Source organism: Chaetomium globosum, genomic scaffold, assembly GCF_000143365.1.
Source record: "Chaetomium globosum CBS 148.51 scaffold_5 genomic scaffold, whole genome shotgun sequence".
Lineage (NCBI taxonomy): Eukaryota > Fungi > Ascomycota > Sordariomycetes > Sordariales > Chaetomiaceae > Chaetomium > Chaetomium globosum.
The window spans coordinates 4,058,609-4,086,509 of record NT_165980.1 but is presented as its reverse complement, the minus strand read 5'-3'; the positions used below and the strand labels follow the sequence as shown (position 1 = coordinate 4,086,509).

At 56.7% G+C, this 27,901-nt stretch overlaps 8 protein-coding genes across 8 annotated transcripts; 4 read left to right on the top strand and 4 right to left on the bottom strand.

Moving 5' to 3' along the window:
• Nucleotides 1–6,065: 6,065 nt before the first annotated feature.
• Nucleotides 6,066–6,779, bottom strand: CHGG_08168 (uncharacterized protein; the record flags this gene model as incomplete). The annotated part of the gene is made up of 3 exons (XM_001225823.1): nt 6,066–6,331; nt 6,460–6,694; nt 6,777–6,779. 3 exons carry the CDS (start codon nt 6,777–6,779, stop codon nt 6,066–6,068), a joined length of 504 nt encoding a protein of 167 aa, XP_001225824.1.
• A 1,740-nt stretch (nt 6,780–8,519) lies between these two features.
• Nucleotides 8,520–9,266, top strand: CHGG_08167 (uncharacterized protein; the record flags this gene model as incomplete). Its single annotated transcript, XM_001225822.1, has 2 exons — nt 8,520–8,914; nt 9,035–9,266. The coding sequence occupies 2 exons, from the start codon at nt 8,520–8,522 to the stop codon at nt 9,264–9,266; spliced, it is 627 nt and encodes a 208-aa protein (XP_001225823.1).
• A 312-nt stretch (nt 9,267–9,578) lies between these two features.
• CHGG_08166 (uncharacterized protein) lies at nt 9,579–10,724 on the bottom strand (the record flags this gene model as incomplete). Its single annotated transcript, XM_001225821.1, has 2 exons — nt 9,579–10,400; nt 10,488–10,724. The coding sequence occupies 2 exons, from the start codon at nt 10,722–10,724 to the stop codon at nt 9,579–9,581; spliced, it is 1,059 nt and encodes a 352-aa protein (XP_001225822.1).
• A 722-nt stretch (nt 10,725–11,446) lies between these two features.
• On the top strand, nt 11,447–14,759 carry CHGG_08165 (uncharacterized protein; the record flags this gene model as incomplete). Its single annotated transcript, XM_001225820.1, has 6 exons — nt 11,447–11,598; nt 11,736–11,757; nt 11,816–12,105; nt 12,159–12,493; nt 12,544–14,507; nt 14,583–14,759. The coding sequence occupies 6 exons, from the start codon at nt 11,447–11,449 to the stop codon at nt 14,757–14,759; spliced, it is 2,940 nt and encodes a 979-aa protein (XP_001225821.1).
• An 884-nt stretch (nt 14,760–15,643) lies between these two features.
• On the top strand, nt 15,644–17,081 carry CHGG_08164 (uncharacterized protein; the record flags this gene model as incomplete). The annotated part of the gene is made up of 3 exons (XM_001225819.1): nt 15,644–15,868; nt 15,929–16,879; nt 17,073–17,081. The coding sequence occupies 3 exons, from the start codon at nt 15,644–15,646 to the stop codon at nt 17,079–17,081; spliced, it is 1,185 nt and encodes a 394-aa protein (XP_001225820.1).
• A 1,470-nt stretch (nt 17,082–18,551) lies between these two features.
• On the bottom strand, nt 18,552–20,798 carry CHGG_08163 (uncharacterized protein; the record flags this gene model as incomplete). The annotated part of the gene is made up of 2 exons (XM_001225818.1): nt 18,552–18,907; nt 19,028–20,798. 2 exons carry the CDS (start codon nt 20,796–20,798, stop codon nt 18,552–18,554), a joined length of 2,127 nt encoding a protein of 708 aa, XP_001225819.1.
• Nucleotides 20,799–23,499: 2,701 nt separating this feature from the next.
• On the top strand, nt 23,500–25,303 carry CHGG_08162 (threonine synthase; the record flags this gene model as incomplete). The annotated part of the gene is made up of 3 exons (XM_001225817.1): nt 23,500–23,589; nt 23,692–24,270; nt 24,326–25,303. The coding sequence occupies 3 exons, from the start codon at nt 23,500–23,502 to the stop codon at nt 25,301–25,303; spliced, it is 1,647 nt and encodes a 548-aa protein (XP_001225818.1).
• Nucleotides 25,304–25,977: 674 nt separating this feature from the next.
• CHGG_08161 (uncharacterized protein) lies at nt 25,978–27,350 on the bottom strand (the record flags this gene model as incomplete). Its single annotated transcript, XM_001225816.1, has 3 exons — nt 25,978–26,190; nt 26,270–26,699; nt 26,767–27,350. 3 exons carry the CDS (start codon nt 27,348–27,350, stop codon nt 25,978–25,980), a joined length of 1,227 nt encoding a protein of 408 aa, XP_001225817.1.
• Nucleotides 27,351–27,901: the final 551 nt, after the last annotated feature.

Sequence of the window (27,901 nt, the reverse complement as noted above, 5' to 3'; positions counted from 1 at the left end):
CGGTATCGCCTTCAGCTCGATCCACAGCACTGTCAAAGTCGCGCTTATCGGGCCCTGCATACGATTTGGCAGCGCTATCCGCTCCCTTGCATCATCGCCTCGGCGTTTCACCAATCCCACATTTGTTCCGTCTCTACTTGTCGCCGGACGAGGTTCCTCGAAATGTGAGTCACGGTCGCGACCTGCTTAGCTGAGAAGTAATTTCGGCTTGATTACCGGTTCCCTTGGGTCCGGGAGATCACCGATTTGGCGCTTGTGCTATTGCATCCACATACTTATATATTAGCGTTGGGACTCGGTCGCTAACATGCATCCCTTTTGTCTTTAGCTCCATCACGCGAACATCCGTCACATCAGCCACCATGATTGTCACATCTACAGAACAATTCTTCAACTTTGGGCGGGGGGCGTACGACACAACCGGGGTCCCTAAGCCGCCGCCGCCCAAGCCTCGGTAAAACGTCTCGTCGAGTGCACCGCACTTCGCTTGATTTGCGCCGATGCGGATCATCGGCGCAAATAGACCAATCTCAGTGCGGACAGCAACACCAACACGACGCCCAGCCTGGCCGACTGATGGTCGACAACAAGCATCTCCTTTCAACCTCTTACGATACTCTGTTTTAATCACGGCTACAACACTGCGCCCCGATGGCGCGGATCCTCCGCATTCCGATACAACATTTTAATCACCATTCCTCGCACGATAAACATTTTGGCTCGCGGCCACTTGCTTCCCAGTAGCAAGGAAGGGAGGCTTCATTCCGGCGGTTTTGTTTTCCTTTTCGATTGCACGGCGTTCAAAGATATAGACGGGACGGATTTGGGAGGTCTTTTTTTCGGCGGGGTGACTTTAGTCATATGTCACTTGACATCCCGTTCCTGCGTGCCGCATCAACAGTGCGGTGCCAACACAACCTCGAGCTGGCACGACACCTGGATCTCGAAGCCATCGGCTCCCTGCCCCAACGATTCCGACCTCCTAATTTGCTTGGCTCGGTGCCACGGTCCCGGGGGCTCTGGTTACCGACGCCTCGCCACCATAATCGGTCTCAATCGATGCTTGTTTTGGGGCACGGGTCGTGTCTTGGCTACGATGAGGCAGCACACGTTTTTCTTTTTTGTGATTCAAAGGTTGTGGGATGTCGGCTCTATGGGAAAGACTTGGGCGAGCAAAAAAGAACTGATTTGATTTGAAATAAAGACTCTTTTCCCTTATCTTGTTTTTACTCCTGATAACACCTTTTCTTTTCTCGGGTGACTCCGTCTCCTCGCGGAGAGGAACCACCAACACCACGGCAACGACCCTTTTCCTTTTTCACCCAATGTTTTCAATACTGTACACAAGATGGTTGGAGCGGAGGAGTTTTACCATTCAGGCCACGAAGGGTGCTGGGCTGGATCCAGGTACAACGAAGATACCCCCTGGTGTTTAGACAAAGATGTACACTACAAGATGCGCGGTGGCCGCACAGCTCAGAGCTTAGTTAAAGTGATGGATATTCGAGATTCAATTTCTATTTGCTCAGACACTTGCGCAACGTGGCGAGTCCCCCCCGCTCATGCAGGCCAGTGCGATTCGCCCCGGTTAGAAACAGCAAGGAACAAGCAGTTGACTGGTGAAGCAGTTGATCAGGTGGCGGCCCATAGCAGCACGTGTCACGGGGAAAACAACTGGGGTTGGTTGTTCGTGGCAACGGCCTACTGCGAATGGGGACCTCGGGTCTATCCGGCTCGTGACTCCTTTCATGTTTTTCATGTTCGAGTGCCACATCGAGTCCTCGCACCAAACCAATACCCGCAGAATAAGCAAGCACCAGGTTGAAGAGAGTCATGCCGACGCCGACTCCATGCTCACCAAAGTGCCGGCGTCATCGCGGTTGTACTACACCATATCACGGACGTGTGTGTCATCAGGGGCGCGCATGCTGTGGTAAGGTCAGCACGGCGACAGGCGACAAGCGACAGACGCCATGATTCATGGGACGGATCTATGGGACGGGGCGGGAAGCGCTAGTTGTGAAACGAAGGTGACGCCGTCTAACTGCCTTAGTACACTAGTATACCACGACGAACGAGACTCCTCCTCCCGGATGTCCCCGGTAGGATTCTGAGTGCCGGCACTGCACTGGGGGGAAGAAGTTCTTCTGGAAGGCCCGGGAAAGCCGGAGCCCCTCCGCGCTGTCTTGGCCGGGTCACGTTGCCGGTTTGGGTAATATAGGCGGCGACCGAGCACACCAAGTGCAAATAACTAAGTGATGTGAGACGGGTGGATTAGACGAGACTGTGTTACACGGGAGAGGCAGGCTGTCCGAAGTAAATCTGTACTGTGTACTGAGCCGGGCTCGGGGCAGAGGGTTGCGAGGCAACACACAGCCGCTAATTCTACATAGTACGTTAGTTAACAAAAGAAATCATCAAGTTATCCCACATCCCACATCGCCACCCCGCAGCCCAGGTTTTACCTTTTTTTTTCCCTTGACTACCTAGGTATGCCTCTAGCATGCATGCAGGTGAGGATCTTTTGTCAAAATCTGGTAACTCACCTCCCTCCTCGGTCGGCCAAGCCCCGAGTTCCAGGGGCACGGGAAACACCACAGGCACGAGGAGCACTAATGCACGCTTAATAAAGGGGAGCAGAATCGGACAAGTCTCCCAGGGCTGCGGTCCTGGGTCCTGCTGCACCGGGAACGGCCGCCGAGCGGGCCCCTGGTAAGGTGTGGCCTCGTTAACGATGCAACAACCTTGGTTCCTTGGATGTACCTGCCTAGGTCGGTGCCTGGGGTCATCTCGTCGCCCACCGGTGGGTGGTGGCCCACCATTTCCAAATTAAATTCCCTCTCTCAACGTGCTCACACCCACGAGACACATGGCCGGGCTTTAACTCTCTCCAATTACCTACCCCACCCGCACCACGCTTTGGAATGTCGGGATCCTCCCTCTCTTCCCCCCCCTCCCCCCAGACCTGTAAGGGCCCAAGGGCCATAACCAACCACCCAACGCAACACGCGCCGGGATGCTATCATCACGATCCGCGCGTCCGACCGTCCGACCGTCCGTCGGCGTTCACTCGATTTCATTATCAGCTCTGCAGTCATGCTGCACTGCCACTGCGGCGGGAGGGCAATATCGCGCCGTCGCGTCGCAGCTGTGCCGCCATGTGCATCGTGCCGCGTGGGCTGGGCAGGGCTCGGCAAGGCTCGTCGGGGGGAAGAAGGAGGTGAGAAGATGACCTCGTGTGGCAGCAGTGTTCTTCGTATACACTAGTTAGGTATGTAGAGCATCGTATGTACATACTGTGTATGTAGGCGCAGTACGAGGACGCAGTTCCTCTAAATTCGGGGTCACAGCAATGCTTCCATTTCCATCACCGAGCGTCTCGGCATCATCCATGATGGACGGCCACACGCACGGCGTTTCCGTTCATCCCATCTTCTATCAGCCATCCATCCATCCATGCCATTAGGCTCCCCGTTTCGCAATTGCGTGGGGGTGTGGAGTGCGAGGATCTAACCTGGAACTCCTTTCCGTTTTGAATTGACAATTGACCACGGACCTCAGATTAGCTACGGGGACCACAGACCACGCGCCCACTCTCACTGTCACTTCATGACATGACGCGGAAATACCAAATTTCGAATCCCATACACGGCAGCACTAGGTAATTGTCTCGAAATGACGAGTGGTCTTCCCACGCTTGCCGCCATCTCTTGCCACTGCGCGCTAACGCACTGATCTTCCCCTGAGCGATCACTCGCGTCCTGGGCGCGCCTTGGGGGTCCTGGTGCCCCATGCGCTAACTGCTGGCTTTTGCATGATCGACGCCATGGCGCGGTCCACTTTAATCCCGAGCGCCATCCCATCCCATGACCGGACCCCCAGCCGCGGAGCGATCCGGTGGGATGGGTCGGTCGCAGAGGAGAGAGAGAGGGTCGCAAGTCAGCACGCGCAGTTAGGGGTTCCGCGTTTGATTCAGAGGAAGGGCACCCACTTCCCCTTCCGACCCGTCCCGCCCAACAATTGCCAATCCCGTCTAACTATTCGCAGTTAACGATCAGACACCCACCCACCCAGCATCCATCACTCGGGCTCGGCCGGGGATCTCAACAAAGACGGCGTGTCGTTGGCGTGTGGTGATCTGTCACAATCCCCATTCATCCATCCGTGCGACCGTACCCCATCTTGCCCCATCACCCTGTGGCCCCGTCTGTTTGTTGGCGCCGGAGGCTTTTTGTCTTGCCCACAAAAGCATCCCCGGCAGGCAGATCCTGCAAGTTTCAGCAAATCCGAGAACCCTTGGGGTTGAGTGGCTCGAGTGGCTCAAGTGGCTCTCAAGTGGGCTCGTTTAATGCAGTCCAGCTGCTTTTGTTCTAGAAACTCCACTTCCTTCCATCCCCTTTCCTAATCGGTGCAGAATTCCCTGGTCCAGACTTTGCACCGTGTCGTGCTAAAGGAGCGAGCATGGAACCTCCACACTTCTGTCTCCAAACGCAAGAACCGTCTTCCGTTTTCCGACTTCCCAAACGAGACGGGCTTGATGCTTTTTTCATTTGTGTCTCCCGTCCCAGGGATCTGGCTCAGACCTTTCCGCTTTTGCTTCTGCCGAGTGATCAAGTTGACGGGCAACACATCATTTTTTTTTTCTTTCGTTTTTTTTTTTTTTTTTTTGCCCACTTACGGGACCGTGCTGCCATTTCTTATTTGCCCCTTGGCAACGGAGCAAACACCAATCAAGCCAGCAAAAAAGAAACACGAGAAAAACAACAGGCAACAGCTCCAAGCCAGAGAGGGTAATTATTTTCTTTGTTGTCCCGACTCAGGGAGCGTAGGTCACATGTACATGTACATGTGTACAACCAAGCCAAGTCACTGATCCCCCCACCACAAAACGGAGGGGTTCCCCTCTCACCTCCAACAACACACACCCACACACGCACACCAACCCAAGTGAAAGTGACATATCCACTCGTTAATTACCTGGTTGGTAGTTACCATCCACCACCACCTCACGTGGGTGGGCGGAGCGAAAAGCATGTCTGCTCCAGCTCCCCGAGAGTGCGATCCCCTCCTACACTAGTTGCTTCTCCGTTTACCGTTCCCCCGGGGTAACTAGTGCAGTTCATCAGTGAGGGATAAGTGAACCCACCCCGGGCTTCCACGCTTCGGGGAAGGTCAAACTCGTTAGGTTCTCCCCTTCCATCCCTCCAGCCGGTCCGGGGAAGGGAGTAGTGAAACTAGGGGTGGCGAGTCAGTTAGTGAGTTTAGTGTAGAGTGATGGGCATGACTAACGAACGAACGAACTCTCCCGGTGCTGCACTACACGAGACAGCTATCCTTGCATGCATAGATGGGGAGAGTTTGGCATACATAGCGAGGTTAGTTTAGATTAGTTTGGTTAGTGAGCGCGCAGTGGTGGTCCACCACGTGCTGTCTCGCCTCGCCTCGCCTCGCCTCGCTTTCCGTCGCTGCTCGCCAATCAGGCGAGCTGAGACATGCTTTTTGGTTTGGTTTGGGTGTCTGGGATTGGGATTCTCGTCTGGGGGGGGGCTTGTGTTCGCTTGGCTCGGGCATATTCCTTTGGTTATCGGCTTGGGTTGGGCTTGGTGCAGCGGGGATAATTAGTTAGCTAGGTGGGTAACTCCTGTATAGGTGGCTGGACTTGATGGGCTTGATCGATTGGGGAGCCACGAGGGCGGAACGGCGGGTTCGTTCCGTCGGTGTTCTAGGTTGTTTTTTGTCTGACCAAGGGGTGGGCATGGGCTGGGATGGCGCGGATCTTCCGCGGTGGATTTCTTTTCCCTGTTCTTTTGGAAAGAGGGGATGTGACGGGTTGACACGGGGGGTTGGTTGGATGTTTGTGGTGTGGCTGTCACGATGTGCCTTGTTTGGTGACCGGAAATGCGTCCATGTAGGGGATAACCGACGTGACGGATTTGCTGACGGCGACACTGATGATGGGTCAGTTAACAGAGCGGGGCGACGGTGAATCCAGGGAGGTGGTTCACGCTAGTGCAGGATTTACCGTGCATAAAGGGACCGGATCTAAGAGCGCCGTGGCGATTGCTTCACAGGGACTGGGCTACGGTCCGGGCGCCAGGGCAAGGGGCAGAGTTTTCGCTCCTGGGAGCCTGGGCATGGGGCTCGGGCTCCGTACCAAAGGGAAGTCCCGGCCGATCGGTCTCCCCGGGTTGGGGTTCGCTGTCAAAATGGCTTGTGGCGACGAGGCCCTGGGCTGAATGAACAGGCCAACACAGCTGAGGTGAGAGAACGCTGCGGAGCTGGGTTCGTCGGATCGGACGCTCGGCTCTGTGTTGGAGTTCTGCAGGTGTTGCTTGGCAAGTAGTATTCAGAGTAGCCAGTCAAAGTAAGAGGAGAAAGGAAGAGAATATTGTAACTAGAGCGAAGAGAGCACTGCTGTCGTATTCAGTTCCTTCTCCAGGGCCCGTTGCCGTTCCATACGGCCGATGATCTTGATGTGGCGTCCGCGCTTTTCCCGGGAGTCCTTCTCCGTGCGTTCAGGCTGTTTCTGCGGGTCACTGAAACCATTTTTGGCTTGCCTCCAGCGATACATGGTCGCATAGGATTTCTCTTCGGTGCGGGCGATGGTGGTTCGCAGCACGTCTTGCCCTTCCTCGGGTAGTAAAGGTGATGGGTGGAAAGCAACCAGTCGAACCCGAATATCGTGAACAGTTTCCTATTTTCTGTCTTGTTGGAAAAAGATGTTATGCAGAATCGTCCTCACTTCAGTTGTCCCATGGCAGCAAATAATGATGCACCATGGTGTTAGTTCGGGGTCAGTTGAATCTGGGTGTATACAAACGGGAAACATAGAGTCAGTTATGATCAATGTAGTGGTCGTATCATGTTTCATGTACCCATTCTGTCGACTGAGTTTGATGACTATGGGAAACGGTGCGCACAGAAACAGCAAGTTCTCTTCACCTGCGAATAAGTTGGGTTCTGTCGGTTGGCGGGATTAGTGTTTCAGTCCAACTCAACATGGTCAAGATTTGGTGATATGGCATCGCCTATATCCCTACTTGTGAGCAACCTGGGCGGTAACGTTGTGTCAAGAAACAAAAATGGGCATGTCAGGGGACGTTAGATGTACTGCGATCAGGAGTCGGCGAATGCTATGTAACGAGATACTTTACGGTGGAAACTGTTTTCGTTAAGAGAGGTTGAAAACTTCGGAGACTGAGCAGAGGACAAGTAACTGCAGAGCAACATCTCACACACCATCGCGATAAACTTGGGGTAGGACCAAACATTGCTTGTTGTGTTTGATACAACTGTGAATCGGGTTGCTCTGCATTCTACATTTAACTGACTGCCGCCTCAACTCTCAACCCAAGCTTGTATTTGAGGTATGATAGTTGTGATGGTCAAGTTGGGATGATGAGGTTTTAGTCGTCGCCAGTGTATCTTATTCCCTCTCACGCAGCACCAAAAGTTGGCAAATGGCAATAAACGATCACTTGTGAGTACCATATGGTGTCCTCACATGTAACACTCAAGACACTCGCTAAGTAGATTTTAGAGGGCAGGCTTCCACGATGGCAACTAAGAGCCAATCAGATAGACATGATCCTTTCTGGTGTCTCTTTTGAGCTTCAGGAAGTCCACCAAACGCGGATAAGGGTTCAGGGACTTCGTTTCTTCTGCGAGTTTTTACCTCTTATTTCCAGCGGCTGATAGCAGTCTTCACATGAACTTAATATCCATTCTTCTCACAAGGTCGACTTACTCCACCAAGACAAGCTTCGAACCATCTATCGTTAGGTCTTCTCTTGGAAATCTTTTCTGCCTGGTGTCGATTAGGTATTCCGCTCTGCCTATGTCTGTTGTAACCATTGAATTAGTCTCCCCGCCACTCCCGATAAAACCGGCCATATTCTACCTCGTTCTCTTTCAGTCTTAGCGATGACCAGGTCGAGGTGATCAAAATGAGGTAGTATTTCAGGATAGTGAGACTGTCCACGGTGCTCGAGCGTTGAAGTGAAGCAGCACTGGGGTGAAGCTTCAATACATTATCTTAGCACTGCCGACAGAAACAACAAGAAGCATGTTTATAGCAATCCTAGTTGTATCCTCCCTTCAATCTTAAACCGGTTCTTGATTCCGGCTCCGCATCCGGCTCAGCCCGGCACCACCCCGACTATTTTGCAGTTCGGTCCGGGCCCGTGGCCGGGGGTGGGGCCGGATAAACCCCACATACAGCTGCTGTGCGGGGCTCAGCAGCTGCTTGCAACGTCAACCCAGCAATTGCGGACTTGCCAAAGCAGGAACCCAACCAGCAGCACCAGTACAAAACGACGAGGAGCAATCGCAACAGCGCAGCCTTGAGACTCGAGACCCAAGAATCATCGAAGCTTCAATCAACAAAACAACCGTCTCTTCCCGGCCCAAACCCGAGCTTTCGCCCGATTGCGCGCACACCCCACCACCTAAACCCTCGAACCCCCCCCAACGAAAGTCCAACACCCCCACACACGACCCAGCACCCGTCCACGCCCACCATGTCCATCATCCGCGAGCACACACAGGCGACGCTGAGCGACGCGTGGCGCACCATCAACATCGACGCGCTGGAGGAGGACTCGTCGGTCAACTTCGACACGGCGACGCTGCACCCGAGCACGGCAGACCCGGCGGCGGCGCTCAGCGAGGCCGACGTCCGCCAGCTGACGGGCCAGGTGCGCCAGCTGCTGCGCGGCGGCGACGCCGAGGGCGCCCTGCGCGGCTGTCTCGAGAGCCCGGCCTACGGCGCGGTCGACGCCGCTCGTGAGGCGGCCCTGCAGACGGTCATCGAGGTGCTGCAGAGTATCAAGGCGAGTGATATGACGCCGATGCTGCAGCGGGTTTATGCGAGCCCCGGGGGGAGTGAGTGTTTGGATGTGTTGATGAAGTATTTGTGCGTGGCATCTCTCCTTTTATTGTCTTACTTTTTCCCTTCTGCTCTATTCTTGTTCCAATGCTCGTTTCACCTTCCAGGCTCGCGACACAGAAAGCTAATATGGGTACGTGCTGGCAGGTACAAGGGCATGGCGGCCACCTCATCTGCCTCTTCCGGCAGCGCGCCGCGCACACCGACCCGCATGACGCCCCAACAGACCGGGTTCAGCCAGATTGGCCCTCGCCCCGGTGCCCCGACCGAATCGACCGGCGCCGCCATGAGCGTGCTGCTTAGCTGGCATGAGAAGGTGGTTGAGGTGGCGGGGCTGGGATGCATAGGCCGGGTCATGAGCGATTGGCGGAGGGTGTAAGGGAGGGATCAATATGGCGTTGGGGAAGCTGTCTTAAGGCGACGTTTAGAGCATCAAAGCAAGTCGGGGGCTATAGACATGGTGGCGTTTTGCTGTGAACTCGGGCATCTGCCAGCCGTCGGTGACACTCCTATAACATGACAGGTCCTACCGGCTGTGACTTGTGGTGGTTGAGGAGGCTCCGGGCGGACTTTCAAGCTTTCCGTGCCCGATCTAGCCATTGAAACCCTGTCGAAGCGGGATAGGAGACCACCGACACATCCTTTGTTGTTTGCACACTACTCCTACAACCAGCCGACCTTTTGGGTTGCCCTATTTCGCCTCCAAGATATCCTTTAGGCTCACCTCCCCGCTCCCCCTCTTTAATGGCTTGGGTTGATTACCCCCCTCCTTCCACCCAATCATGTGAATAATCCTAAACGTCGCCGGCAGACTCCCATCCTCATTCCCATGTAACGCCCGATAAATCCCCTCATTCGCCAGCAGCACATCCCGCCCAATCGCACCCATCTCCCTCCCCAACACCGCATTCCCCTCCCCCATCGCCTGCAGATCCTGCATCAGCGCAAAGGTATCCGGATAATCCACCACCACATCTTCCACATCCACCGTCAGCATCTGGAACCCTGCGCGGCCCAACAACCCCCCCACATCCCGCACGTCCGCCAGCGGTGACACATGCGGCGAAATACCCCCGCGCCGCTCCTGCTCGGCCAGCTGCAGTGACGTGCGCAGCTCGAACAGCGTGTCCCCGCCCAGCATCGCCCCGATGAAGGGGCTGTCCGGCTTGAGCACGTTGTTGATCTGCGCCAGCACACCGGGCAGGTCGTTGATCCAGTGCAGGGACAGGCTGCTGAGGACCATATCGAAGGATGCGGGGGCAAATGGGAGGGTCTCGTCGTCGGCGAGGACTTGCCGCGTGAGGTCGAGCTGGTCGTTGAAGGGGAGGGAGGCGTCGCGGTGGAGGAGCGTGGCTGAGGAGTCGGCGGCGATGAGCGAGATTATTTTGTTGGAGAGTGGGGGGGACGTTGGCGTGGCGGGGTCCGGGTCGGGGTTCTCGCGCGTTAGGGCGCGCGCGATGTTGCACGAGTTGGCGCCGAGGTCGAGGACGCGAGGGAAGTGCCGTTTGATATCCTGCAGGTTTTTGGTTGAGGTTAGATTCATAATTGGAATGGAAGAAGGGGATTCCCGTTGCATTCCAAGGTATGCATGGTTGCTTACCAGTAAGCGTTCACACACGCGCATGGCCACTTCGTCCTTGAGATAGTCGGCCTGGCGGCTGAGCTCTGGATTGGCGGCTGCCCGCTCCTTCTGCTGCCATTTTGAGCGGCTGTTGAAGACCTTGAAGACGGCGCCGCCTGGGGCCTGGAACGCGTAGGTCCGCCGCGTACTGGAAGGTGTAGTAGTCTGTAACCGTATGTATTGCGGCCGACAGGCTCGGGGCAAGTTCAGCCGCATTCTCGGGGGGTTGGTAGGCAATGGCCTGGCATTTCTGAAGCCGAAAGTTCGTGATGTTAGAACTGGTTTTGGAGATAGATGGGGACCTACCCCCCGGTTAATCGATTAAATGGGACATATTTAGGCCAATTACGGACTAGCCCCAACTGTCACTGACACAGAAAAGGCACGGCCCATGCGGGGACTCGGGGCGGCCATTGAAGATCAAGGGATGCAGCAACAAATGCGACAGTGCTCTCCTTTGCTCCATCTTTTTGTGGACAAGGCGACAAACACGTCCCACAGCAACCCCTGAACCACATCGCTGTCGCCGACCATCTCGACGACTGCCGCGCGCATTTTCCGGACCCGATCCTCTTTGAAACCACGACGCGTATCGATTTTCTCGGACGCCGAAAGGGAGATGCAGGAGGACAGGGCGACTTTTGCTCGGTGACCTTGCACGCGCACTCGACAAGGAACAGGTCTTCCGTTGCTCCGCCATCCCCGATTCTCCTGCTGCTCGACGTCTTGATCTTCCCTGGCGATGACGATGATGTACTGAGGAACCTTGGTACATCAATACCACCTCGTGCAGCTGTACTTTACACATCCAACTCGACGGGCTTTGAGGGGGGAGAAGAGCGGATAGCGGGAGGGAACATTGCCCAGCTTTGAGTTCAGCGCAAATCCAGAGGTACCTCTGAGCTATTGGGGCCGTAGGCTTTAGCCATTCAAACAAAATGTCGTCGTCAGGCCCTACCGGCTTCCTGGGCCGGTCCAGCAGCAGCAATGCGAACATGCGCGGACTGGTCCAGTTTATTGCCGATTTGAGGAATGCCCGTGCCCGCGAACTGGAGGAGAAGCGCATCAACAAGGAGCTGGCCAATATTCGGTATGTCTGTCACACCCTTGGAGTACTGTCGAAGTGATACTAAACTCCGGCGTGTCTAGGCAAAAGTTCAAAGGTTCGCAACCCCGGGACCGTCCGCGCTGGGCGGGGTGCTAACGCAGTGTAGACGGTAACTTGAGCGGATACCACAAGAAGAAATACGTGTGCAAAGTGGGTGGCCCGATACTGCAGGATAGGGACGCTGGCTGATGCGCAACAGCTTCTCTATATCTACATCCTCGGTTGGAACGTCGATTTCGGACACCTGGAAGCCGTCAACCTGATCTCAGCGACCAAATACTCGGAGAAACAGATTGGCTACCTCGCCATGACCCTATTTCTACACGAGAAACACGAACTTTTACATTTGGTGGTCAACAGCATCCGAAAGGACCTGCTCGACCACAATGAGCTGTTCAACTGCCTTGCGCTGCATGCTATTGCAAACGTCGGTGGGCGAGAGATGGGAGAAGCGCTGAGCCCCGAGGTCCACAGGCTATTAATTTCACCGTACGTTTTGGGATTCGGATTGTGTCTGGGAGACCATCGCTGACTCGGGGCAGAACTTCAAAGGCGTTCGTGAAGAAGAAGGCTGCACTCACCATGCTTCGCCTTTACAGGAAACACCCAGGCATCGTTCAGCCGCAGTGGGCCGAAAGGATAATATCGCTGATGGACGATGTCGATCTCGGCGTCGGTGTATCTGTGACCTCCTTGGTCATGGCCTTGGCTCAGGATAACCCAGACCAGTACAAGGGCGCATATGCCAAGGCTGCTGGCCGATTGAAGCGCATCATCATCGATGGCGAATATGCGCCAGATTATTTATACTACAAAGTACCTTGCCCCTGGATCCAGGTCAAGCTTCTCAGGCTGCTGCAATACTTCCCCCCTTCAGGTATGCCCGGTAGTGCCCACATCCAACACCGGTCATCTGACAATATTCAGAGGATAGCCATGTCCGCGGGATGATCCGAGAGTCTCTGCAAAAGACCCTGGACCTCGCTTTGGAGACAAATAAGAACGTGCAGCAAAACAATGCTCAAAACGCCGTGTTGTTTGAGGCTATTAACCTCATCATCCACCTCGATACTGAGCATGCGCTGATGAAACAGATCTCGTCACGCCTCGGCCGGTTCATCCAGTCGAGGGAGACCAACGTTCGGTACCTGGGTCTCGAAGCCATGACTCATTTGGCTGCGCGGGCGGACACGCTCGACCCGATCAAGCAACACCAAGAGGTCATTATCGGGGCGCTTAAGGACAGAGATATCAGTGTCCGGCGGAAGGGCCTCGACCTGCTGTACAGCATGTGCGACTCAACAAACGCCCGGGTGGTTGTCGGGGAGCTTCTTCATTACCTGCAAAGCGCAGACTTTGCGATTCGGGAGGAGATGGTGCTCAAGATCGCCATCCTGACGGAGAAGTACGCCACTGACGTGCAGTGGTATGTCGACATATCCCTCCGGCTTATTGCCATGGCGGGCGACCACGTCAGCGACGAGGTGTGGCAAAGAGTGATCCAAATCGTTTCCAACAACGAGGAGTTGCAGGTTTATGCGGCCCAAAACATCCTCCAGTACTGCAAGCAGGATCACGGTCACGAGACGCTGATCAAGATCGGCGCCTATATTCTCGGCGAGTTTGGGCATCTCATCGCGGAGGAGAAGGGGTGCAGCCCGATCGAGCAGTTCCTGGCGCTCCAAAACAAGCTGCCCGCGTGCGGGTCGAGCACCCGGGGCATGATTTTGTCGTGCTTCGTCAAATATGTTAATCTCTTCCCGGAGATCAAGCCACAGCTCATCAATGTGTTTAGCGTCTACAGCCACACGCTCGATCCGGAGCTCCAGCAGAGAGCTTGCGAATACCTCAGCCTCGCAACCTTGCCGACAGACGACCTTCTCAGGACCGTGTGCGATGAGATGCCGCCGTTCCCAGAACGCGAGTCGGCGCTGCTCTCAAGACTCCACCAGAAACACGGCGGCACGAGCGACAAGAGGACATGGGTCGTTGGTGGGAAGGACGCCAATGCAGATGCCGCCGAACTGACTATGGCTAAGCAGGGAGGTCTCAAGAGGACCTTCACGGTGAACGGCCAGGTCGACGGGCGCACACCCGCGGCTAACGGGCACTCAGCCGCCAACGACCTCGTAGGCCTCGATATGAGCAACATCGGGCCGGCGGAAGCCAAGGCGCTCAAGGTTCCCAATCTAGCCAGCGCAGCTCACCTCTCGCCTAACTGGGAGCGCGGCTTCAACCGGCTGCTGACCAAGGCGGATGGCGTGCTCTACGAGGACGGGCAGATTCAGGTCGGGGTGCGGTCCGAGTACCGTGGGCAGATGGCGTGCCTGATCCTGTACTTCACCAACAAGACGCCCGCGCTCATTTCGTCCTTCACCACGACGCTCGACCTCGACGAGTCGGAGAAGGCCAACCTGACCTGGGACGTCAAGGGCCTGCCCGACACCACCATCGCGCAGGGCGCCCAGGCCCAGCAGGTCATCATGTTCGAGGCCAAGCGCGTCTTCGACAAGAGCCCCACCATCCGCATCAGCTACCTCGCCGGCGCCCTGCAGGCCCTCACCCTGAAGCTGCCCGTCACCGTCCACAAGTTCATGGACCCCGCTGAGCTGTCCGCCGAGGACTTCTTCAAGCGCTGGAAGCAGATCGGCGGCGCGCCCCGCGAGGCCCAGCATATCTTTGGGCTGGCCGCTACCGGGGGTGGGTCTAGGGCCGGAGAAAGGGAGATCACCGAGGGCTTTGTCCGCACTGTCGTCGAGGGCTTCCGCTGGGGCGTGCTCAACGGTGTCGATCCCAACGGGAAGAACCTTGTGGGTGCGAGCGTTGTCCACACCTCCGAGGGCGGCAAGTACGGTTGTCTGCTGCGGCTGGAGCCGAATTATCAGACCCAGGTGCGTTTTATTCACTTTCTTTTTTAGTCTCACCGCTTTGACAAGAAGCTTTGTGCTAACTCGTCTGTTTTACAGATGGTACGGTTGACGATCAGGGCGACCGAGGACGCCTTGCCACCGCTGCTACTCAAGATGATGCAGGAGCGGCTTTCTAGGGGCGTGTCGACGGCGCCGGAGAGGTTTACGCCGCCGACCGTGAGTGAGATCTCGGATGCTTTCAGGGGTATCATGGTCACCACGAGCAATAGGTGAGGGGCTGGCGTGACTGGATGGATGAGGGTTGAGGAGTAGATGTAGATGGGGGCACGTGATTGAGGGAGAAGAGGGAATGCATGCCGTACTTGGTGCCTCTCTCGGTCTTTCTCGGGGCACGTTAGTCAGTCACTCCGCCCGGGGGGGGAAGAGAGAGGCGGATTTGAGATTGATGTGAATGCGACGATGTGTCTGCTAAGTATCATTCGCTGGTATATCTTGGCTGGTTGTTGTAGCAACTGTAATGGATTACTCGTATTGAAGTCGACGATGGCCTCACCCTACAGGGTGGCTAAGGAGTGAGTGAGTGGCCGTCGTGTTTCGAGGTCGAGGAATCGGCTAGGAAAGGAGAGGTCGTTGCGGGTTAGGGTTATCCTGTCAAAAGGATTCGAGCATGTGCCAAGGCGGCTCATTGCCCCGCAGCGATGATCAGGTGGCCCAAGCTCCTGACCGCGCTTTGCCAGGCCAGAGCAGGCGTGCCAGGAAGCTTCCATGTCGGCATGTCTCCCCTCGGAAGGCAGCAGAGCTCCGCCTCTGATTTCATTCGACAACATCCCAGCATCCATCTTGAGTAACTCGAACCTGGAACATTCAAAAGCTTCCATTTCCACCGCCAGAACAAGGCCAGGCTGCCACAAGCCCCGGTCACCTCAATCGATTGTTGCTTTGTCATTATTCTTCTGTATCGCACAACACGCACCCACAAACGGCGCACGCATCGTCTCATCGAACCCGGCGTAAACTTCCCAGGTTGCATTGCAGCAGGTTACAGCACCCTCGCCATTCGTCCTCATCTTCCAAACCATCAGACACAGGCATCCCCGCAATCGAAAACGCATTTCTATCGTATCTGACGCAGACACCCGTAGGGGTTGACAATCACCATGGCGGACTTATCGAACACCAAGCTCAACTATGTTACCTTCAATCAGGACCACAGCTGTTTGGCTGTCGCCACCAGCAGGGGTTTCCGAATTTACCACACCGACCCTTTCAGCAAGATATTCAACAGTGATGAAGGCAATGTCACTATTATCGAGATGCTGTTTTCGACCTCGCTCGTCGCCATGGTCCGCTCACCGCGCCATTTGGTAATACAAAACACCAAGGTAAGTCAGACGCAGCCCCTCTGCTCATCTCAACCCAGCTAATGCTGGCCGACCTTGCAGCGCGGTTCCATAATCTGTGACCTCACCTTCCCGACCGCCGTGCTAGCCGTTCGCCTAAACCGGAAAACATTAGCTGTGGTGCTGGAAGAGGAGATTTACGTTTATGACATAGGCAACATGGCCTTGAAGCACACTATCGCGACGTCGCCGAATCCGAACGCTATCTTCGCTCTATCGCCCATGTCGGACAGGAGCTACATCGCTTATCCTATGCCCAAGCCGCGCGAGGATCAAGGCGAGAGGCGGCCCGCACACGCGCCTCCCCTCTCGGAATACGTGCCGCCCACCTCCGGGGCTCTCATGGTCTTCGACACGACGGCTGGAAAGGCCGTCAACGTCATCGAGGCCCACAAAATGCCCCTGTGCTGCATCGCCCTGAATCACGAGGGCACAAAGGTGGCTACGGCGTCGGAACGGGGCACGATTGTGCGAGTCCATTCCGTCCCGGAAGGCCATAAACTCTTCGAGTTCCGCCGTGGGACCATTCCGTCAACCATCTACAACATGTCATTCAACCTCAGCTCCACCCTGTTGTGCGTCTCGTCCAGCTCCGAAACAGTCCACATCTTCCGTCTGGCCAGCGCGCAAAACGCTAATGCCGGAGGCGCTGGCCCAGCCGCGCTGGAAACCCCGGGCAGCCCTCGCGCCAACCGCTGGTCACGATCTAAGAGCATTGACGGCAGCGAGTACTCGCCCAGCGGCGATTCCGACTCATCACCTCGGGGCGAGACGCCCGAGGCCGGGCCCAGCGGTCCCTCGGCGGCTAGGAGGCAAAGCGGGACGTTTGGGAGCATGCTCCGCCGGTCGTCACAAATCGTTAGTCGCAGTGTGGCTGGGGCCGTCGTGCCTTATCTACCCCAGTCGGTGGCCGAGATGTGGGAGCCGCAGCGCGATTTTGCGAGCGTCAAGATTCCCAAGCCGACCAATGCGGGAGACGCCCTTTTAGGCCCGGTGAGTTTGCGTAGCGTGGTGGCTATGTCTAGCAACTCACCGCAGGTCATGGTCGCCACGAGCGACGGTGGCTTTTTTGTGTACACCATCGATCTGCAAAACGGCGGGGAGGGTTGTCTCCTGCGACAATTCAGGTTTGTTTTGTGATGAACTCTTCCCGCGCGCCCTGCCCATGCTAACCTGTATTCTCTAGTGTTTGTGATTTTGGGATGAGCGCCTCTGGATACGGTTCATAGGGGTCGACCGATTCTAATGACCTGGAACGTCAACATGTGCCTCAAAGCCCTCCTCCTGACGACTACGTTGTCGTTGATGTCCCGCGTTCCCCGCGTGGCTCCGTCCTCGGCAAATTGCAGATAGCCGTGGACGGCCTGTTGAGCAGCCCGTTGGAGACGTTTGCCCGGGCGAACTTGGGCTTGGTGGCCGGGACTTCCTCCTCTTCGGAGCGAAGTGAGGGATCCATTTTGGCCCCAAGTCCGGATGACTAGCTGAGGTAGGCCGGGTGAATGGGGGGTTGCTGATTTCTCTCTGCTTAGTTTATGCGACGTACGAGTTGGTTATACAGGTCTTGATTTTACGGAGTATGGGTGGACGACTGAGCGTCATGGGTGTCTCAGGACTCAGGGCTATGGGTATCGGGGCCGGAGCAGGGGAATTTCCTTGTGCATAGCGTTTGGCGTTTGGTTTCTGCGGTAACGGATACTCGTATTTTTGTGAAGCGCTCATGTTGGTAGCGCACTAATATTAACTAACCACTTCTTGAAGCGCCCTCACTTGCCATGCCCTAAATAATGGCACTTTGAGTAGCAATGTGGGTTGTGTGACGGAATCGATGTTTACAGTAGGGCTGTTTCTGAATTTACCATCGGTTCGTTATCTCGTTAACCTTCAACCCCTAGAAGTCGGGATTCACGATGCTAGGGGAGGCAGCCCGGTGTGGCATCTCAGAAGGCAACCAGATTGGAATTGGTCAGAACTCTTCACTTCCCGCTCCGTTCTCACATGAGAAAAGTAGGGGACCGGTCATAAACATGTTTCCACACCCGAACACGTCACCATGGTACCAGGACAAGGCGTGCTTCAATTTCAGAATATCCTCGTTTTCCGGGGTGGTTGTTCCACAATTCCATCCAGAGCCGCCCGAGCCTGCCCCTATCCAAGTCACAAGAAGACCATTGAGTGGACCGGAAATAAACAAACGCAGAACGCACTGATAAAGAAGCCTCGGACGCCAGGTCATCAACCGAATCAGAACCCTCCAAATCGTAAGTAACATCCGCTCGCCTGTCATAGCCGATGCCATATCGTATCATACCTATAAAACATTCCGCCAAAGAATAATGAACAAATCAAGGCCCACGCCTGGTAAAAATAAAGAAATATGGAAGCCGTAGATTGCTTGCTTGCTTGCTTGCCTGCATAAATAAAACCGTATATCAAAGGCCGCAGAGGAGGGAAAGAAGGGAATAAAAACGTGTATCGTCTCGGGAGCAGCGAGACGCTAGTTAGAGGGACAGCGGAAGTAGGAGTGGAAGTGGGAATGGAAGGAAGGAGAGCCCTCCCGCCGGGGGAGGTGCCCATCCCCTTCTTCCCTATCTAGACAGCCCGAGGTAGCTACCTAGCCAGGCAGGTAGCCACTCCTAGGCCGTCCGTCCTCCACGACAAAGCCAGCTCAGCGAGCATAAGGCTTATTCATGAGAGCGATCTCGCGCGCAATCTCGGCCCACTCCAGCTCGCGCTTGAAGCCGCCGCCGTCACCATCAAACCCGCCATCTTCTCCATGGTCACCACCAACCATACCACCACCACCACTACGCAGCAGCAGCTCCTCCCACTTGAGCAGCTCGTACGCGAAGCGCAGGTGCGGCTGGATGATGACGTTGAGGCGGCGGGCGCGCACGAAGCAGTAGGCGCGCGGGAACGACATGCGGCGGCTGCGCATCACTCGGCGATGCAGATGGTGGCGCTGCGGGAGACGCCCACGCGGCCAGTGTACCAATGTGGCGGTGCCGTTGCGTCGCCCGCGGTCTAGGGGGGGGGGGGGAGGGGGTTAGTGTTTGGTTTCGGTATTTGTTGTTTTGTGTGGTTGGTAAAGGGGTTAAGGGGGTGGTGGGTGGATTGGAGAACAAGGAGACAAGAAAAACTCACCAATAAACTCCAAGCACCGCGCAAACTCGTCGGTCAACGGATCGATCCCATTATCCTGCACGCCCTTGACCAGACACACATTCTGCTCGCCCCACGCCTCCAGCTCGCCATCCCTCCACATGGCCGTCTCGCCCACGCTCAAGATCTGCCCCACCCCGAGCGCGCGCAACAGGTCCGGGTTGTTGGCGTGGCCCAGGTTGCCCAGATACATGTACTCCAGCACGCGGCTGGGAAACGACCCGTCAAACCCGGCCCACCACCGCGGCTCCTCCAGCTCCTCCCCTTCCTTTACCGCCGCCGTTCCTAACCCTGCCGTGGCTAGAGCGCCGCGAGCGGGGGACGCCTGCATCAATCGCGGGGCGATCGCGCCCAGTAGGCCGACGTCGGAGGGGTAGGCAAAGAGGTTGCGCTGGCGCGCCGTGTGCAGGTCCAGCCAGGCCTGCGGCACGGGCTGCCCCGTGGCTAGGCTGTGGTAGGCGACGGCGAGGAGGGTGGATTCGGTGTAACCGTCGTTGCAGTGGAGGAGAATTTTGCGGGGGCGGGTTGTGGTCGGTAGTTGCTGCGGTGGTAGTTGTTGGGAGGCTTCTTGGGGGGTGGGACCGAGGGGGCGGGTGCCGTGGGCGAGGTGGTATATCCAGGTGCAGGTTTCGAGGATGCCGTCGGCTTCGGCGTGCGACCAGGTCGGCGCGAGGATGCTGCCTGAGGAGGGGAAGTCGAGGTGGTATTGTTTGGTCTCGTCGTCCGGGCCCTCGGCGATGGTCGCCAGCGCGGCCGGGTTCAGGCGGCCCAGGTCATTGCACTCGATCAGAATGTCGTAGGACTGCTCTTCTTCCGACCCGGCGTCGGGCGTCGGACCAAGCCACACGTTGTGCGAGATCTCCGATGCCCGCGTCATGTCGTACATCTCGCGCCGCTCCTGGTGGAAAAAGTCGAGCACGGTCCCCGTGAGCAGGCCCTCCGAGTTGACCGACACGATCTCCGGGTGCTTCTCCTCGAACTCGGCGAACGGGCTGGTGCAGATGAAAGTGCTGTACCGCGGCAGGTGGTGGCGCATGGCGTCATGCCGGTCCCGCCATCTCTGCTGGGCGGCCGCGATGTCCCAGCCCAGTTTGCGCACGGCCACATCGTCGCTTCCGTAGACAATGATGTCCGAGGTCATGGCCGACTTGGCGGCCTGGATCTGGAAGTTGCGCACCGAGAAGCCCTCCCTCGGATCGGCCTCGATGAACTCGGAAACGGCCCCCTCGAGTTGTAGGAACTCGTCCGGGGAGATGGCGCCTTTTAGCCGGGACACGCTGAGATCCCCGTCGGCCTTGACCACGGTGATGCTGCGGAGACACGGTGGTGTCCTCCGCAAGGCACGCTTCCGGGCCATGAAGAAAGCTTGCTGAATGGCGTTGGACGGGTGGAGGCCGTGCAGCCAGGGGAAGACCTGGGACGGTTCCGGAAGCGGCTGGCGGGCGGCATGGTCCATGGCGGCGGCCACACCATCGGCATCGACCTTGTAGAGAGACAGCCGGCCCATGTCGACACGGGGGTACTTGTCCGGGGGGTGTAATAGCGAGCGGGCCAGCTGACCATCCTCCTTAACCGGCGACGGCGGCGGCGTTGTGGGCTCCTCCTGGGGGATGGGTCCTGGCGGACACACGGGGATGTGCTTGTTAGGCACGGGGACGGGACATTGCGAAGGGTGGCTGTCGAGGGTGATGGTCGAGGTTAGGGAGGTGGGACGATGTGGTGCAACGGGTCGAGATAAGGCAATGGTCGCCATGATGGCACTTCACGGGTTGTCGCGGTCGTTCTTTACGGAGGGGGATGGGCCCAGCATCGGCACGGAGGCAAGACGCGACTTCGACTCGGGGCGGAAACTCGAGGGGGGGTTCGAGGAAATTCCGAGATTCGACCAAAGGAGGAAGATGGAGGGATCGACACAGTAATATATGGGCTCAAGATGAAATAACGTGGGAATCAGTCTTTCAAGATGCGATATGGGTGGTAAAATTCGGGCCCTGTCCGATGAAGAAGGTCCCGACGGAGGGGGTCTTTGTCAATTCCAATTGTTGATCGGGATCGAGAGGGTGGGAGAAATGTATTGGCCCTCAAGTCGAGGAGGAGTGAGGGGGAGCAAGCACACACTGCACACTCACTGCGCACTGTAGCACCGCAGCACAACAGCCTTATCGCTGATCCCTGTTTTATGTGAAGCGAGCTGGATCGAATTGGCTGTCTGCTCTTAATAAAACCACACAGTGCAAGTGTTGGGCGGCTGATAAGACGGTTGTGGAACGGTAATGGCGTCAGTTACCTTTTTGCTCGGGCAATGCAAGGGAGAGAGATGCAGAGACGCAGAGACGCAAAAGACGCAAAGACAGTGGCGAAAGTGCCGAATTGCCCACGTGGACTTGGGTGCTAAGCTAGAACAAAGAAGGTGAAGGTGAAGGTGAAGGTGTCGACATGGAAGGAAAAGAAAATAAACAGAAAGAGAAGAACCTGAGCCCCGGGCAGCTGCGGCTGACGGGTAGCACTGATGGGAGCTTCGAATTGCCAATGGCGGGGGCCAAGCACTCGGGTCCCCCCTCTGGCCACCACAACGGCGATGATGATCTCTTCGGTGGCGATCCCATTGATCAAACACGCCCATTGTACCAAGTATGGCCTGTGAGCCTGTCACTTTTATTCTTTGCTTTTCAACGCCCGAGTCAGTTGATATTTGTTGGTTGCTACAACAAGTAAGGTGCCGTACGTCTGCGAATGCAGCGCGAACAGGAATCCACCTCTGTGTTTCACTGGTACCTGGGGGAACGCGGCCTGGAGCCGCGGGGTCCTTCTTGCCGGATTGGAACCGTTGGGATGATCCACTTAGGAAAGATCAAAGGTCCCAATTTAGCATTCGAATTGTTACTGTTACCGTGGAAGATGAAGGATCAAAGAAGCCTTGGCTGTAAACCCAAAACCATCAATTAACCCATTCGCCATCGCTCGGCTCTCCGTCAACGACCACCTACGAGGATGTTGGATTGACTCGGTGGTGAGCCGATGAAGAAAGGAACGTGGAGTGTGGATGGGTTGATGAGCTCACAGTGTCTGTCGATTTCAAAGAGAAAGCACACTGGGCCCTCGCCTGCCACTAGCGGGATATGGGGTGCACGGCCATGCGACACTATTGGACGATACATCGTTTCGGCCTTTGCAGTCCCACATCCCGCTTTAGCCCCGCGTCCCCTCAGAACATGGGCACGATTGGGGCGAGCCAATCTTGAGCAAAGAACTCCACACTGAACCTTCTTTGCATCCCTGCTTGCCCATCCCACACCACCACTCCTACCACCTTGTGGGTGCAGTCTCCGGTGTGGGCAACGACCGGGCATTTCTTGTCCGAGAGGGATCGGTGGCATCCGGAAGCTGAGCGCTGTGATGCCCACTCTTATTCCATTTTTCTGGACTGCCACGATCCCACCCCGCCGTGAACTGGCTCTTCTCGAGCACTTCAAGCTGGTGATAAAGATCTTTGTTCGCCCGCTCTCGACATTCGCCTTCGAAAAGGCGGCCGCAATGAGCCTACTGAGCCTACCTTGCCTACCAAGGTCGAGCCTACCTAGTAAGCTTGATGTCCATGGCTTGGAACTCGGCCTCGTTACAGGCCCGGTGGTCTCCCTGTCCCGACGTGCCCGAGCAACAGGGCGATCGCGGACCGCTTGGATGTGTCAGCTGCTCGCGCCAAAACCTATCAAGACGCCATGGTTGATGTGCCGTCGGGTACGTATGCTGGCTCCCGAATTACGGCTCCGACGGCACGCCAAAATATTTCCTCGCAGCGGAAGAGGATAACGTTGTCTTGTGGCCGCGAGATTTCCTTGGTACAACCATCACCTGCGACATGGCCCACAGTTTTCTGTTCTCGGGATGCAAACAGCTTGCACCCGGACAGGTTTCCGTTACTAACAGCGCTGTTGGAATCCGACACTGGGCCATCTCACCTGATCCTATACCAATACTGAAATCACGCTTCCCCGAGCGGGTTTGCTAGACACTACGGACAAAAATGTCCGGGTTAAAACTAGTAATGGTGGGATTTCGTCCCATTTTGGGTTCACCGGTTTCTCGGATGGGTGAAGCCGTTCGAGGTCAACATATGCATCAATTGCGTCAATTCTGATGGGTTGAGGCGCCTCTCCTTGGCCCCTGTCCATTGACGGGACTGAATGACACAGTGGAAAACAGGACCCCGTTCATCACCCCGCAGTCTGGTTGGCGCCGTGTCAGTGCGGGGCAAAACTCAGCAGCTTTTTGCGGCCCCGCTCGCCGATGCTCGGCACCGCTTTCTGTTCAGCCTCTGACTCCCCCTTCTTCTTCTTTTGGTCGTCTTTTCGTCTTGTTTGTGTGTGTTGTCCACCCCGTTCCCGAGCAGTTGGGTCCAACAGCAACCACCGGCCGCCCTATCACCATCTCCGATACACCATAATCGCGCCAGCATGTCCAACGGCGTCCCCCCCAACGGGCCCTCCGCGCCGACGCACACCCAGTCGCAGCGCTATCTCAGCACGCGGGGCGATGACAGCGGTGTAGGTTCTTTCTTTCTTTCTTTCTTTTTTACCCTAGCTCAGAATGTCGCGACGTTGCTGCTAGAGAAGAAATCGCCGCTGACGGTCTGAACCACACATTAGCTCTCCTTCGAGGAAGTCGTCCTCAAGGGTCTCGCCTCCGATGGCGGCCTATACATCCCCGAACATGTCCCCGCCGCGGCGCAATGGGAGTCCTGGAAGGACCTCTCGTTTGTTGACCTCGCCTTCAACGTTTTGTCTCTCTACGTCTCTCCCTCCGAGATTCCCGCCGAGGACCTCAAGGATATCATCCGCCGCAGTTATTCCACCTTCCGCGCCGACGATGTCACCCCCCTAGTACACCTACAGGACAACATCCACCTGCTAGAGCTCTTTCACGGGCCGACATTCGCCTTCAAGGACGTGGCCCTGCAGTTCCTCGGCAACCTGTTCGAGTACTTCTTGGTGCGCCGGAACGAGGGGAAGACAGGGCGGGACAGGTATCACCTCACCGTGGTGGGCGCGACAAGCGGTGACACGGGTTCGGCCGCCATTTACGGCCTGCGGGGGAAGAAAGATGTCTCAGTTTTCATGCTCCATCCCAAGGGCCGTGTGAGCCCAATTCAGGAGCTCCAAATGACCACCGTGCTGGACGCCAACGTCCACAACCTCGCCGTGACGGGCAACTTTGACAATTGCCAGGTCAGTAATCACCACCCTTGACTTGAGGGTACATTGATGCTTACACCCCTTCTAGGATATCGTGAAGGCCCTTTTTGCCGATCCCGACATCAACTCGACCCACAAACTCGGCGCCGTCAACTCGATCAACTGGGCGCGCATCTTGGCCCAGATAGTCTATTACTTCCACTCGTACTTCTCCCTAGCCCGCCAACAGCCGGACTCCTTTAAGATCGGCGACAAGGTTCGCTACTCGGTCCCCTCGGGTAACTTCGGCGACATCCTGGCCGGCTATTTTGCCCACCGCATGGGCCTGCCCGTCGACAAGTTTGTCATCGCGACCAACGAGAACGACATCCTCGATCGGTTCTGGAAGACGGGCCGGTACGAGAAGCAGGCCAGCTACGGCTCCGCAGCCGAGGGCGGCCTCGAATCCGACGGCGTCAAGGCTCACGAGGACGGAGTCAAGGAGACCCTCTCCCCGGCCATGGACATCCTCGTGTCGTCCAACTTCGAGCGCCTGCTGTGGTTCCTCGCCTACGAGTTCGCGTCGAGCGCCGGCATGGACGACGAGTGGAACAAGAAGCAGGCCGGTCAGGAGGTGTCGTCATGGTTGGCCGATCTCAAGAACAAGGGCGGCTTCGGCCCCGTCTACAAGGACGTGCTCGAGACGGCCCGCCGCACCTTTGAGAGCGAGCGTGTCAGCGACCAGGAAACCCTCGATACCATCCGCGCCCTCTACAAGGACGTCGGCTATGTACTTGACCCCCACACCGCCGTCGGCGTCGAGGCCGCCAAGCGCTCCGCCACCCGCGCCACCCCTGATACCCCCATCATCTCGCTCTCTACCGCCCACCCGGCCAAGTTTGCTGGCGCCGTCACCCTCGCCCTCAAGGATGAGGAGGGCTTCGAGTTTGACGCCAAGGTGCTACCTCCGGAGTTCGTCGGGCTGGACAAGAAGGAGAAGAGGGTCAGGGATGTGGAGAACAACTGGAAGGCCGTGCGGGAGTTGGTTAAGGAGGAGGTTGAGGAGGAGCTGAAGGGAAAAAGGTAACGGGGCCTGTTTTTTGTGGGGGAAGGGTAATATGTGTGTATGATGGGGGTTGGCGGGGGGGGCGGATCATGATACCTATCTCTCTCGATTGGTCCGTGGTGCAGGCAGGGTTTTGCATAAATACTCTAGAGATGCTCCAAGAGCGAGCTGATGAGTTTGGTACATAGACGGCGCGCGACATATACAGGTAAAAAAATTCAAAACTTCAATGCCTAGATTATTCGTCAGTTGGGTATCCGACTGTGCCGTGAGCAATTCCATTCGCTGTTTAGGCTGTCCCGTTCTTGTCATCGAAAAGCACCGAGAGAGAGATACAGAGAAGGGGAAAAAGCGGAGTGAAAAAGGACCAAGTATGGGGTATCAGAATACCTGCCGCTCATTCCTCATTTTGGAGCCATGCATAATATACAACAGCAGGAGCAGCAACAACAACAACAGCAACAGCAACAACACACAAATAACCACGCAAGTCTACCCATTTGGCCGGCCGTCTCTTTCGTTTCTTTCGTCCCTCCTCCCACCACCAACCCCCCTCCCTCCCATACCACCAACTCACCAACCCTTGCCCGTAAAAACAACAACAGAAAGAAAAGAAACAACTACAGCTTGCGCCCCACCATCCAACCCCCACCCACCAGCAGCCCTAGTGTCAAAGACAAAAGGCAAAAGACAGCCTAAAGGAAGTAATCGCCCGCGCCGCGCCGCCCGCCGGGGATGTGGCGCTGGTCGTCGGGCACGGCCGAGAAGATGGAGAAGCGCGTGCTGGCGTCGAGGCGGCTGTCGGCCGTGGTCGACGGAACCGTCATGATGGAGGCCACGTTGCCGCAGCGGTAGCAGTAGTTGGGCGCCGACCAGACGGTGACGACGGATTTTTCGGGGAAGTGGAACTGGGGGGTGGGGTTAGTTTTGGTGTGTTGTTTTTTGGGGGGGTGGAAAAGGGGCGAAGGGGGGGAGAGGGTGGCTTACCTTGTACCCCTCGTTCACTAGCTGGTGGGCGCGGGCGATGGTCTGCAGGCCGTTGACGTGGTTGAACTCGGTGGCGACCTTGTAGCCGAACAGCCAGCCGGCGCCGCGCGGGCTGATGGCCCACGTCTCGATGTCCTCCGGGTCGCTCCAGACCAGGTCGCAGAAGGCGCCCTCGTGGGGGATCTCCTGCGCGCGCGCCACCACGCGGATCTGGTCGATGGTGCGGATCTCCGGGCTCAGCCCGCCGTGCACGCACAGCACCGTCCCGTCCACGATGGCCGCAAGCACGAGAAAGTCGAATACCTGGCAGCAGGCCTTCCATACCGACGCGTTCCCGTACTTCTGCTGGCACTCCTCGTAGAATCCGTACACCTGTGTTATTTGGCGCGACTCGTGGTTGCCGCGGACGAGGACTATCCTGTCGGGGTATCTGGGCGGCCGTTTGTTAGCAAGGGGTGCCACCGACGGACGGGAACCACGGATTCAAAGTCCCTCACTTTGCTTTCAGACACATGAGGAGCGTAAAGGTCTCCAAGCTGAAGTAGCCCCGGTCGACAAAGTCGCCGAGGAAGACAAAGCGGGTGTCGGCTGACTGCACGCCAGCATCGGCGGGTGGCGCGGAGTGTGCGGTTTCCTCTTGCGGCTCTATAATGGTGTCGTCGCCGCTGCCGCCGCCGCCGCCGTCGTTACCGGCCTCGCCCTCCCCCGCCGCCCCCGCATTTTTTACCATCGCCTTTAACTTCGGGTTCGTGATTTCTGTCGGCGGCTCAATGTCTTCAGACGAAATCACTGTTGTGCTCGTCATGGGCGCCTGGACATTCGACTCGCCGGGCATGCCACCGGCTACGCGGAACAGCTCCAGTAGGTCGTAGAACTGGCCGTGGATGTCGCCGCATATTGTGACGGGAGTGACGACGGGTTGAATGTTGGACTCCTCCATCAGAACCTCCTTGACCATCTCGCAGAGCTGCTTCATGACGTGCTCGGGTAGATAGTGACATTGCTTGGCTTCCTCGAGCCACTCGTCCAGCCCGGCGCCTGGCCGAAGGTTTGCCGGGCCTGGTTTTGGTACGGTGGTCATGGCGCTGGTGCGGTCGAAGGGAGGCGGCATTATTGGCGCGCCTGCGGTCGTGGTTCGACGGGAGGGTAGGCGTGGTGGGCGAACTGGGAGTTGGGTAGGTCGTTGGGTGGGGGCAGGGTGGTGCGTGCGGGTCTTTCGAGATTCAAGGACAACGACGACGAGGGGTTGGTGGAGTGCAAGCTAGACCTGACGGGACTGATAGCTCGATTAATAATTTGGGGGAAAATAATATATAAGAGAAATAGCGCTCGCCTCTGATATTTTTCGTCTTCAAATCTCTAATATTTACACAGCGATAAACAGTCTGGAAATCAAGAGTCGCAGGCCCCAGGAACAACAGGCTTCAGGGTGCAGTCAGCCAGTGTACAGACATAGGTAGCGAGGTACCTATGGTTGAGCCGAGATTTATGCGCCTCGAAAGGCGGTTCGAGGCCCCTCTTCGTCGCTTGTGCCTTGGGTTATGCCAAGAATTGCGGGCGGGTTGGTGGGCTGGATAAGGCCGCCCCACACCCTTATCGCCATTCGAGGTTCGAGTCCTCTGAGCTTTGAAC